The sequence below is a fragment of the Rana temporaria genome, chromosome 4 (assembly GCF_905171775.1).
Source record: "Rana temporaria chromosome 4, aRanTem1.1, whole genome shotgun sequence".
Lineage (NCBI taxonomy): Eukaryota > Metazoa > Chordata > Amphibia > Anura > Ranidae > Rana > Rana temporaria.
The window spans coordinates 205,441,946-205,454,131 of NC_053492.1; the positions used below are offsets into that span (position 1 = coordinate 205,441,946).

The 12,186-nt window shown below is 43.2% G+C and overlaps 1 protein-coding gene across 1 annotated transcript; it reads left to right on the plus strand.

Moving 5' to 3' along the window:
• Position 1: 1 nt before the first annotated feature.
• EEF1AKMT4 (EEF1A lysine methyltransferase 4) lies at positions 2-11,942 on the plus strand. The gene is made up of 3 exons (XM_040349767.1): positions 2-261; positions 4,020-4,303; positions 11,287-11,942. Exons 1-3 carry the CDS (start codon positions 111-113, stop codon positions 11,572-11,574), a joined length of 723 nt encoding a protein of 240 aa, XP_040205701.1. The 5' UTR covers positions 2-110; the 3' UTR covers positions 11,575-11,942.
• Positions 11,943-12,186: the final 244 nt, after the last annotated feature.

Consider the following 12,186-nt stretch of genomic DNA (forward strand, 5'->3'; position numbering starts at 1 on the left):
ATACACGGCACAGCTGTCTCCGGCCAGTCCGGTGTACAAACCCTGGCCCCGCCCTCCGCCTACGTCACCGGAGAGGGCGTGTAGACCGGCGGAAGCTGCACGTGTCCGACATGTACAAGGAGTCGGGGTACTGGGATACCCGCTATGAGCGAGAGAGGGCGCTGCCTGAGGCTGGAGGACATGAGTGGTTCGGTCCATATGAGGACTTCGCTCACCTAGTCAGGAGACAACTGAGGAGCGGCCTGCGAGCACTGGTGTTGGGTATACATGCTCTGTACTACTGGGGGGAGGGCTTGTATTCACCTCCATTCATAGTCTATTCAACTTCTTCTGGGTGGCATTGGCATGTTGGGAAGATTTCATTTCCTGGGCCAAAGATGCAATAGGAAGTGAGAGAAGTCTGAGGCTGCATTTCATTTAAATCACCACAATTCTGCCTGTGATTTCAAAGCGCTCTGCTAAAATGACAAATCGCACAGGTGCCTTTTATATTAACCTCTTCAACTCCAGAAGATTTACCCCCCCCCCTCCCCTTTAGCCCATTTTATTTTTGCGATTATACAGCACTGCATTCACATGTGGGCAAAATTGTTTGTATTCTGCCCCATGATGTAAAATGGCTGTAAAACGCGGGATGCAAATCGCGTAGGATTGCCACTTTTTCTTCAAGCCAAACACTTTAGCGACGCGCGGTCCTCTTCTTCTTTTTTTTTTATTTTATTTTTTAAAGTTTACTCCATAGCAGAAGTCTCCAAACTTTCTAAACAAAGGGCCAGAGTACAGTCTTTCGGAGCTTTGGGGGGCCAGACTAGGGTGATCGGCAGTGCAAAATGTCCAGGGATCAGTGGGAGTAACCAATGCTCCATCTTTGCTGTCAGTGAGAAGAATTGTGGCCCGTCGTTGGGAGGAATTGTGCCCCTGTCGTTGGGAGGAATTGTGCCCTGTCGTTGGGAGGAATTGTGCCCCTGTCGTTGGGAGGAATTGTGCCCCTGTCGTTGGGAGGAATTGTGCCCTGTCGTTGGGAGGAATTGTGCCCCTGTCGTTGGGAGGAATTGTGCCCTGTCGTTGGGAGGAATTGTGCCCCCGTCGTTGGGAGGAATTGTGCCCCGTCGTTGGGAGGAATTGTGGCCCGTCGTTGGGAGGAATTGTGCCCCCGTCGTTGGGAGGAATTGTGCCCCGTCGTTGGGAGGAATTGTGGCCCGTCGTTGGGAGGAATTGTGCCCCGTCGTTGGGAGGAATTGTGGCCCGTCGTTGGGAGGAATTGTGCCCCCGTCGTTGGGAGGAATTGTGCCCCGTCGTTGGGAGGAATTGTGGCCCGTCGTTGGGAGGAATTGTGCCCTGTCGTTGGGAGGAATTGTGCCCCCGTCGTTGGGAGGAATTGTGCCCCGTCGTTGGGAGGAATTGTGGCCCGTCGTTGGGAGGAATTGTGGCCCGTCGTTGGGAGGAATTGTGCCCCCGTCGTTGGGAGGAATTGTGCCCCGTCGTTGGGAGGAATTGTGGCCCGTCGTTGGGAGGAATTGTGCCCCGTCGTTGGGAGGAATTGTGGCCCGTCGTTGGGAGGAATTGTGCCCCCGTCGTTGGGAGGAATTGTGCCCCGTCGTTGGGAGGAATTGTGGCCCGTCGTTGGGAGGAATTGTGCCCTGTCGTTGGGAGGAATTGTGCCCCCGTCGTTGGGAGGAATTGTGCCCCGTCGTTGGGAGGAATTGTGGCCCGTCGTTGGGAGGAATTGTGGCCCGTCGTTGGGAGGAATTGTGCCCCCGTCGTTGGGAGGAATTGTGCCCCCATCGTTGGGAGGAATTGTGCCCCTGTCGTTGGGAGGAATTGTGCCCCGTCGTTGGGAGGAATTGTGCCCCGTCGTTGGGAGAAATTGTGCCCGTCTTTGGTGTCATGAGTAAAATAGTGTCCTAACGGCCGCAGTATGCAGACCACTGCTCTTTAGGATTGTAACATACCTGGGACACCTGTGGGTACTCCAAAGAGAATAGTAATTCAGTGCACATAGTGCCCCGTCTCCCTCTTTTTAAGCCCTGTTCCGAGCCACATTCCTGTCTGAAAATGTGTCTGGGTTTCAGGTGGGCTGAAACCCAGACTGTTCGAGTGAATTCCTGGACAGATGGCAATCCTACCTTCGCAACGCTCAATGCTTGTCACTCAAAAAGGAACATGAGCTTCTTTTGGGTGACTGCAATTGGCCATTAATTGCAACGCGGCGAGATTGGGATGCCATTCGAATTGATGGCATTGCAAACATGTCCCATGTCTTGCAGCCATTTGAAATCATGGCGATTCCACCCGTGATCATGTGTGACTGCAGTCTATTGATTGGTTTGTGCAAAAGTTATAGCATTTACAAACTATAGGATATTTGTATTTGTTTATTTTACAAGTGGTATCAGCGACTTATAGCGGGACTGCAATATTGCAGTGTACATTCGGGATTTTTCGGGAAGCAGTGACACCAGGGTGCAGATGCGGTGCAATTTGAGCCATACAAAATGAATGAGCTCAAATTGCAGTGCTGCAGGATTGCATGTGATTTATATAGGAATGTGGTGCAATTCCTGTCTGTATCACTTGCGATTCCTCTAACACACCAGTGTGAACTAGGCTTTTTAGAAGAGCGTTTTGAAATCGGAAACAAGGCAGAGCTTCCTCCTGACGTGGGGAAGTGATAGCTTTTCTTTCCTTCTCCAAGCAGGAAATAAAATCCATCCCATCCCTGAGTAAGAGCACCACACACAGTACACACAAACACTGGCTAGGTACACATTTAACCCTTTGTTCGCCCCTGATGTTTAACCCCTTCCTAGCCAGTGTCATTAGTACAGTGACAGTGCATATTTTTAGCACCGATAACTGTTAGTGTTACTGATTCCCACAAAGTGTAAGTTAGTGTCAGAATGTGCACCACAATATTGCAGACCCGATATAAGTCGCTGATTGCCACCATTACTAGTATACAAATTCCAGTATATATACCATAGTTTGTAGACGCTATAACTTTTGCGCTAATCAATCAATATACACTTATTTGGGATTTAAATTTGTAGTGTAATACAGGGGTCAACAATATCCGGGCGCCAGGTCGCATTGGCGACAAGAAATTGTGACCTGGAGCCCGCACCCGCCGGTAATTGAGGCCGCGGCCTATAACGATCGGGGTGATACCTCATGTGTGGTTTGAATACTGTTTACATATGCGGGCGCTACTCGCGTATGTGTTCGCTTCTGCGTGCAAGCTCGTCAGGACGGGGTGCATTTTCTGGCTCCTAACTTTTTTAGCTGGCTCCTAGATTCCAAGCAAATTTGTCAAACCCTGGTGTAATACATATTGGCCTAAATTTATCAAGAAATTTGACTTTTTAAAATAAATTTATGGGATGTGTTTTATCACAGAAAGTAAAAGCTTTTTTTTAAATTTAAAATTGTCAGTCTTTTTTGTGTCTATAGCGCAAAATATAAGCACAGTGGTGATCAAAAAAGAGAGCTCTGTTTGTGGGGAAAAAATGATATGCATTTTATTGGGGTACAGCAGTGCAGGTGAATCTTCCAGAGGTCAAGTGGATGCATTGAACTGCATACTCTTTGTAGAATGCAGTCTCAATTTGTCTATCCATGGGCCCATGCCAGAGTAGCAAAATACATTTGAAAATGTGGTTCTACTTATTAGGGATCTAAGCTGCATGGATGATGAAAGTCTTACTAGGCTTACCAGCACAGTGCCTGACCTTTTTTATTTTCTAGGGCAGTGTTTCTCAACTCCAGGCCTCAAGGTGCCCCAATAGGTCATGTTTTCAGGATTTTTTCTCAGATCAAACGGCTGTGGTAATTACTAAGGCCGTGAAACTGATTAAATCACCTGTGCAAAATAATGGAAATCATGACCTGTTGTGGCGCTTTGAGGACTGGAGTTGAGAAACACTGTTCTAGGATGACTGTTAAAGTAAAAAATATCAGGTCATTTGTTTACATTATATTTTGTTCCAATTTATATTAAATGTTTAATTTCATTTTCACAGGATGTGGGACCAGTTCACTGAGCGCTGATCTGTATGCAGAAGGTGTGAGCCCCATTATCAGTATTGATTACTCACCAATTTGCATAAAGGAAATGACAGAGAGAAATGCTGACATTCCTGAAATAAGCTGGATGGTGATGGATGCTCGACAGCTTCAGTTTCCTGACGAAAGCTTTGACCTGGTTATTGAGAAAGGAACTTTGGATTCAATGATGGTGGATGAGAAAGACCCTTGGAACATTACCCCAGCAACTGTTAACTTGGTAGATGAAGTGCTGAGTGAGGTAAGAACGTAATATTTACCTTAATCACTTTCCCTCTGGAGCAATTCTATTTTTACATTTTTTCACATATGTGTAGCGGTACCCCAGTGAAGCCTGCTAATAGACTCTATACCCTACTGGTTACCTCGACTCTGCAAATCCTCTCTTACCTCTGACACCCTGGGTTCCATCCTGCAATGTTCCATTAGTAATGAGAAACTTGCACAGAATCACTGAACCACTCAGATATGTTTACTAAGATGAAAAATGGACACAAATAATGGCATGAGTAAAACGCAACTTAAGTTTGACAGAAAGTATTTCTCATAACTGCTATACAAAGGTGTGCAACACAAATCCTCTTCAAATCCTCTACAAGACCTATGTGAACAGGAATACAGAGAAACAAATGTCCACCACCCTTAACATACTTATTGGATACCTTTCCTCTGAGGCCTCAGCACACTGACCATCAATCAGTGATAGACATGTGCATTCAATAACCACAATGTAACTTGGGCAATGTCCTACAGATTGTCTCCCCCTAGGTTGTAGTTCAATGATTTAGCAATAGGAATGCAAAGCAGTGGTACACAACATGATGAATGTTCTTTCAATTCCAGATATCTTCAGCTAGCCTGTAGTTTATACTGCAGTGTAATTTGTAATCCAAATTAAGGAGAAGACATAAAAAGTAAAAAAAGGAAGATGGACTAATTGATGTTTTGTTTGAAAAAGTATTACCACATGTATGTTCCTCTTTAATTGTAGTAAGGAGTTAATTACAGTACTGACTTTAGAGTGCAATGGGGAAGAATAGCCCCCAAGTGCCTGTTATGTGAGGTCTGTGAAGAAGTTGATTCACATCCGTGGAACTACAAGTGTCACCAGCCAGTCTGTAGAATAACTACTCAGCAATACTGTTATCACTATCAGGATGGGCTGTGCCCCCTCATCACTACGGACATCAGATGAATGAAGTATTCCAGCCGGAATTCCCTTGTGTCTGTGTCCTGTGAAAATGGCGCCGCCGCGCTGCAACTCCCGGTGGACTGGAATGCAGGTGTATCCAGACAAGCCGGAGCGCAGGCCGAACCGCTTTGCTGGAATAGCAGTGCTGTCCTATGAGGTCCCTCTGAGGCTGTCTATCCGGCTCTCTGCTGTGTAGGCCGCAGACTCTCACTCCCCGTCACACAGACCTCCTGCTGGCAGGTTTAGGATGGCGTCCAGAGAGCGAAATCCTGCCACCCCCGCCTTTTTATTTCCTCTCCCAGCAGGCTGTTCTGTGCGCATTGCATTCTGTGTCCTGTGGTCTAGCTTGGCCCGTCCAACAGTGTCACTTCCTCATCCAGACTACATGTTCCATAATGCATTGCTCTGGTCATTCTCACAGGGGGAAAAAAAAACACTCAGTGTCCAGCGTGCACTAGAGGGAGCCAAACCCATACATGAAAATAACAAACTGTCTTTTAAATGTCCTTATTTCTGCCAGGGGGGGGCGGATCCGGCCCTACCCTTGCAATGGGTTTCATCGATCACTTACCTTGGGGTCAAGGTCACGGCCAACAGTGCAGACTATTTGGCCCTTAACCTGGTCCCCCTGTTATCCTTCTTTAGGCAGAAGGCTCAGGCATGGCAGAAACTTCCGCTCTCCCTGATAGGAAGAATAAGCCTGCTGAAGATGAAAATTCTCCCGGTGATTTTGTACTTCCTGCAGCACGCTCCAGTGAGAATCCCTAAGTCCTTTTTTAAACAACTGGATGGCATTACTAGTTCCTTTCTTTGGGCCCCCAAAATGCCGCGTATAGGGCTTAAGGTGCTTCAGGAACCCTGGGGACTGGCTTTGCCTGATTGGAGGAAGTACTATCTCGCGGGCCAAATGGTTTTTGTTCACAGGTGGACCAACACAAAGTGTCACATAACTTTGGTGTCTGTCATTGCAGTTATTTTTGATGCATTAAAATGTCATTCCAGTTTATCAGAGATGCAATGGACTGCAGCCACATCACCCTAAACACATGTGATCTTGGCTGATCTCGGAGCCTAAGCAGGATCGAGCCTCTATAGTGCTTTGATGGCAGACACCTGGGAATACCAGGTGCTGTGAGCTGTGTTTTGAGAGTACCTTGGGCCAGAAGATCTTGGGGCAGTCTCTGAGGTGGTTCAATCCGTCTTTAGCCAGCAGAAACCCGGTAGGTTAAGTACGCTTCTTGACCTTCAAGGTCCGCCACAGAGTCTTCAGCCTTTTGCCTTGCATTGGCTCTTGGAGCAGAAGTTGTGAGCTCATTATTGCAAACACTCAACTGGTAGCGGCCCCAAAACTAAACTGTGACATGAGGTCTATTTGGATCTTAATGCATTAGACGATTTTCTAAACATCCTTCCTTCTGTTCAGATGAGGTTGGTCCGATCAGTGATGGCCTCTCTGCAAGAGGTAGATTTTGGGTGTCCATAGTCATCAATGACGTATATCTTCACGTGCCAGTTTTTTCTAGGCTCAGGTTTCTGCAATTTGCAGTAGAAAGTCCCCATCTTTGTTTTGTGACATTGCTCTTTGAGCTGGCCACGCCACCCCCCCCCCCCCCCCCCCCCCAAGAGTTCACAAAGCTCTTATTCCAGGTTCTGAACTTGCTGAAGATGCAGGCGGTGTCCATCTCTGGATACCTCAATAATCTTGCTCAGGGAGCAGTCGGTTATAGATTTGAAGCAAAATGTAGAAAGCAAAAGGGTATCCTTTCGATACATCTCTGCAGGAGGAAATGATATCTGTGTTGAAGAAGTGCAGCTCTACTCCAGCACTTTTGTAGAGGATCATTCTCTGTCTGGAACATGAAGGTCCAAGCCTTGGATTGCCCAAGGGCTCTGTCCCCGGAGTATTGCAGAACTCGAATTGATGGTTGATTGTTTAGAATCTGGAGAAGGGGAAATTTCTTCCTTCAAGTGATATAGAAGATAACCACTGATGCCAGTCTGTCCAGTTGGACTGGTTTGGAGGTGGCTACAGTTCAGTGGACTTGGTCTCAACAGGAGAGAATACTGACTCCATGCACTAAGGTAAAAAACCTTCTGCAAGCAGATTCCCCTCCCAGCGCCCAAGAGCAGCGTTCCTCTCCCTCTTTCTCCCCCTCATTGGACGAAGAGGCAGCAGCGCTAGCCATTGTCTCCTGCTGCTGTCAATCACAGCAAGTTAGGGGGCGGGGCTGGGGCTGGGGCTGATGCCGCTCAGGAAAGAGCATGCATAAGTGCACACACTCACTTGGAGGGGTAGGAGCCGCTGTAGGAGTGTCAGCCGGGGACCCGAGAAGAGAAGGGATCGGGGCTGCTCTGTGCAAAACCAATGCACAGAGCAGGTAACTATAATCATGGTTGGTGTGTGGGTTTTGTATTTTTATTTTATTTTTTGGATTTAATTTTACCTTTTTTTAGAAACGCTAACAGTCTTTACCATTATTTCCTTTTCATCTGGTAAATTCTATGTAATGCGTGTTAATGTATGAGTTCTAACATTGTTTTCCTGGTAAAATGATTCTTATTAAAAAGAAAAAGTATCAGATAAGGAGCATCACCCAGTTGTTGTCATCACTCTGCTTATCCTCCAGATGCCTGGCTCCCAGTGTTGGGCTCCGCTCACATCTAGGCGTATGGGGGCGACACTTGCAGTAAAAACATGCAAATAGAATTGCGGGATGCCCCGTCGCCCAAAAGAAGCTCCTGTGTTTCTTTTGGGTGACGGAACGCACGGCGTCCCACGTTTTGCCGCTATTACAAATCGCGGTGATTCTGCCCATGATTCAGGACGCAGAGATGTGAATGGAGCCTTAGACTAATGCCTCGTACACACGATCAGTTTTCCTGCCAGGAAAAGTGCTATGTGAGGTTTTTGTCAGGAAAGCCGACTGTGTGTATGCTCCATCACACTTTTCCTGCCAAGAAAAGATTGAGAGCAGGATCTCAATTTTCGTGACAGGAAAAATTCCTATCGCAAATCGCTTTTGTCTGTATGCAATTACAACACGCAAAAAAACGTGCATGCTCCGAATCAAGCGGAAGAGCTGAACTGGAAAGAAAAATAAATCGCGCTGACCCCCTAACCATATGGTGTAAAATAATAAAGTTTGGAAAAATAAATCACCAAAAAATATATATACCCCAAACCAGGCTAGTAATAAAACAATAAATAACACCAACTTGTATCAGTTGACATAAATTAATTAATTGCCTTAAACGTGAATAATCCTGTGAGAAATAAACAGATTAAAAATAATAAAATTGATAATGACCAATAAATATGATTCAAAAATTCCCTAAAAAATATAACGTCCATAAATAATTGATATTAATGAACACCAGTGCTCAGTGCAAAAAGTCCATAAGTTGGTAACTATCGTGTCCAAAAACGTGATGAATCCTCCACCAATCGGCAGAAATTACTTCTTACCAGCTTGCTATGATCCCCTATGACAGAGGATCACTATGTGCATGTAATCAAGATTCTCACTCCAGAAAAACAGCCAAAACAAATCCGATTCTTAAGCAGTAACTCTCATCCAATGGCGGACATGAATCATCAGCAGATGTACCCGATATATGAAAAATAATAGATGCTCCACATTGTGCATTAAACGTATAAAGAATTTTATTAAAAGGGTTTGGTAATACACTTACAATGTTGCAGATCAAATAGGCCTTAAAGTCTGCTGTGCCGGCCGGTACACAGACACCTGTCCTACTGGGGAATCTTATGGAGCTCGAGGTGACGTCAGTACGCCACTCCGCCCTACATCCATTTCGTAATAACTTACTTCGTCCAGGGGCCAGAAGAGCCGAACTGCCTATTGAACTTCATTGATCTCGGCTCGTCGTATGCGTTGTACGTCACCGCGTTCTTGACGTTCGGAATTTCTGCCAAGATTTGAGTGACCGTGTGTATGCACGACAAATTTCAGCCATTTTCCTGCTGGGAAAAAAACGTGGTTTTCCTGTCGGAAAAACTGATCGTGTGTATGAAGCATTATAGTATTTTCTTTTTAATGAACAAATAACTGGATTACATTTTTGATTTGTTTTTGCCTTCTTTTTGTCTTTCATTCTTTCTTGTTTTGTGCACTAGGTGGTGCTGTTTGTTTGACAATGCAGAGCAGCATCTTCTTTTTTTTTTTCTCTCTGTTTAACTTTTATACAGAAAATACATGTTAAAGCTCATCCTGCAGTTTTCATACTCCTATTTGTTTTGTTGGCCAGTATGTCGCAAAGCGCTGCTTGATTTTAAAATGTTTACATTATTCTTCATGCAGTCTGAAGTACAATTCATGGTAAGTATTGTAACAGGTCTGCTGTAACCTTTGCTAAAGACAATTTGTTGATTCTCATTATTATTGTATAGTAAAAAATAAATTATAAATATTTTATTTTATTGTTTTACTATATAATTGTATTATGTTCAACATTTTAATTAATATCATGAATTTTAAATGAATATTTTATTTTTGGCAATTATCGGCACCTTTTTGTTAGCATTTAAGAAAAATGCATCCCTTTTTTTAAATTCTATGTATGTCTTCACACTGTTCCATTGCGTTTCCTCATCATGGGATTAAAAATCTTGCTGCATTTTAGGTCACTTAAAAAAATGCACCTCCCCGTTGTCATGCAGCTAGAACGTATCAATAACGCACAAGTTACATCTTTGAGCCACATGACCTATGAAAAATGCACCATGAGCACAGTAAAATCATGGCAAAAATCACTAACCTTATTGGCACATTTTTCTCTGCACACTGCCGAAAACACAATTTTCAGCTGATATGTTTTGGCTGCCAAAATCTCAGTGTATCTCCTAATATTATTCTCTCTCATTTGATGTCTTTATACCACGCTCGCGCTCTCTCTCATATCTAGATCTCCAGTTCCGGTGTTTTAACACACAGGGGTTTATTTACTAAAGCTGGAGAGTCCAAAATCAGGCTCACTTCTGCATAGAAATCATCAGTTTCCAGGTTTTATTGCCAAAGCTTAACTGAACAAGCTAAGGTTAGAAGCTGATTGGCTACCTTGCACAGCTGCACCAGATTCCAAGTGCTCCAGTTTTAGTAAATCTCCCCCACAATGATATCTTTATTATACAAGCACGACACTTGCAATGAATCTGTTTTGTTTTGATATAATAGAAGTTGTGTTTTGTGTAACTCTTGTACTATAAATGTAAAAAATTAAACTAGCAGGCCTTGGTTCCTCCTGTTGGGGGAGATTATATATATATATATATATATATAATCTCTTAGTATTAAACATTTTATATTTAATTTATTGAAAGAACAGTTGAGCTTTGTTTGTGTACATTGTTTTAATGCAGCTTGTGTGTGTGTGTATAGAAAAGTAATTAATTTCTTTTGGAGGGATCCATGTTGCTTTGTGAAGTACTCTTTGTGCTTTTAGGGCCATGAAATGTTGCTGCTCTTATGTGTGCATTCACTATTTGCATGACTGACAAATTTACAATAGAGGTGTAATGATGGCCATTGAGCCTGACTAGCAGTTGGCATATGCAGGTATATAATTCTATTTGCCATTGTAAAGTTTAAATACACTGATTTTAGAAGGCTACTTTAAGACCTTACAGCACTTAGTGTGTCGTTATATTTTCAACTTGTGGTAATGACCTGTGACCTTTTCACTAAGCGAGGGTGGGGCTCCTAGTACTCAGAAAACTGTGGCTGTATAAGTTTCCATAGAAACAGTCAGTGTTGTCGGCTTAGGTTGTCATGGAAACTGCTGCCTGGAGGCATCTTTTTAGTTGGACAGACACAAATGCTTTTCCTTCTCCACCGCGTGCCATACTGTTGTGACACCTGTATTTGTTTTATGTTGGCAGTGTTTGTTATGATTTTTCTTGTTTTTCATTAACATTTTGTCTCATTAGTAACTTTTGATGTGGTTTATTTCCAAATTTTTGATGTCTATTTTGTATGGTTATTCACCTAAATGTTCTGATTTTTCTCTCTCAGGTTAGTCGGGTTCTCACCCCCAGTGGATGCTTCATCTCGGTCACATTCTCCCCTCCTCATTTTCGCACCCGACACTATGCACAACTAAAATATGACTGGTCTGTGTCATGTGACACCTATGGAAGGGACTTCCATTATTTTCTGTACACTCTGCTGAAAGGAGGAAAGTTGACACCCTATGATATTGAAAGAGGACAAAGTCTTCATAAGCCACGTGTTATCCCAAAAACAGTGCCAACAATATCTGCGTATGACGATGAGGACTTCTTAAGAAACATCCAGATATGAAGGTGTATGGCAGTTTCAGATAGCTGGCATTAAATGTCCTTGTATTAGGAAAGGAAACTGAACAGAGTTACTCTGAATGCAAGATTCTACAACAATGTGCTTTTTAATTCTATATTAGCAAAAATAGTTACTATACTACAATAGTTCAAACTATAGCGTGTCATTAAAGAGAACACTGGGGCAAGACGTCAATGAACTACTTGTTTTATCAAGAAAATGCTTGTTACTCTATTCAAAAAAGAAAATATGGCTTATACCTCTTTTATCTGACTCTTCTACTGTAATCATAGCCTTATGTATCTCAGTGTTTTGGCAGCAAATTTCAATTTTGTTTTAGTCTTTTGACTAAAATGGCATTTTAGTTTTAGAGATATATATATATATATATATATATATATATATATATATATATATATATATATATATATATATATATATATATATATATACATTTTTTTTTAGTGTTCTGCAATTGTTTTAGTCTTATTTCGTTGACTAAATCTCCAGTACATTTTAGTTGAATAAAATCCATTGTGTTTAGTTAAATTGTAATGTGTTATTTTAAGCATTTCTTCAGAATTTCAAAACTCATTATACACGACTGGAGTAAAA

Excerpts from the sequence above, each read along its gene's own strand:
- EEF1AKMT4 (XM_040349767.1), top strand. The coding sequence starts at position 111 with ATGTACAAGGAGTCGGGGTACTGGGATACCCGCTATGAGCGAGAGAGG. Across the intron at positions 262-4,019 it reads CCTGCGAGCACTGGTGTTGG|GATGTGGGACCAGTTCACTG; the intron begins GTATACATGCTC and ends TCATTTTCACAG. Across the intron at positions 4,304-11,286 it reads TAGATGAAGTGCTGAGTGAG|GTTAGTCGGGTTCTCACCCC; the intron begins GTAAGAACGTAA and ends TTTCTCTCTCAG.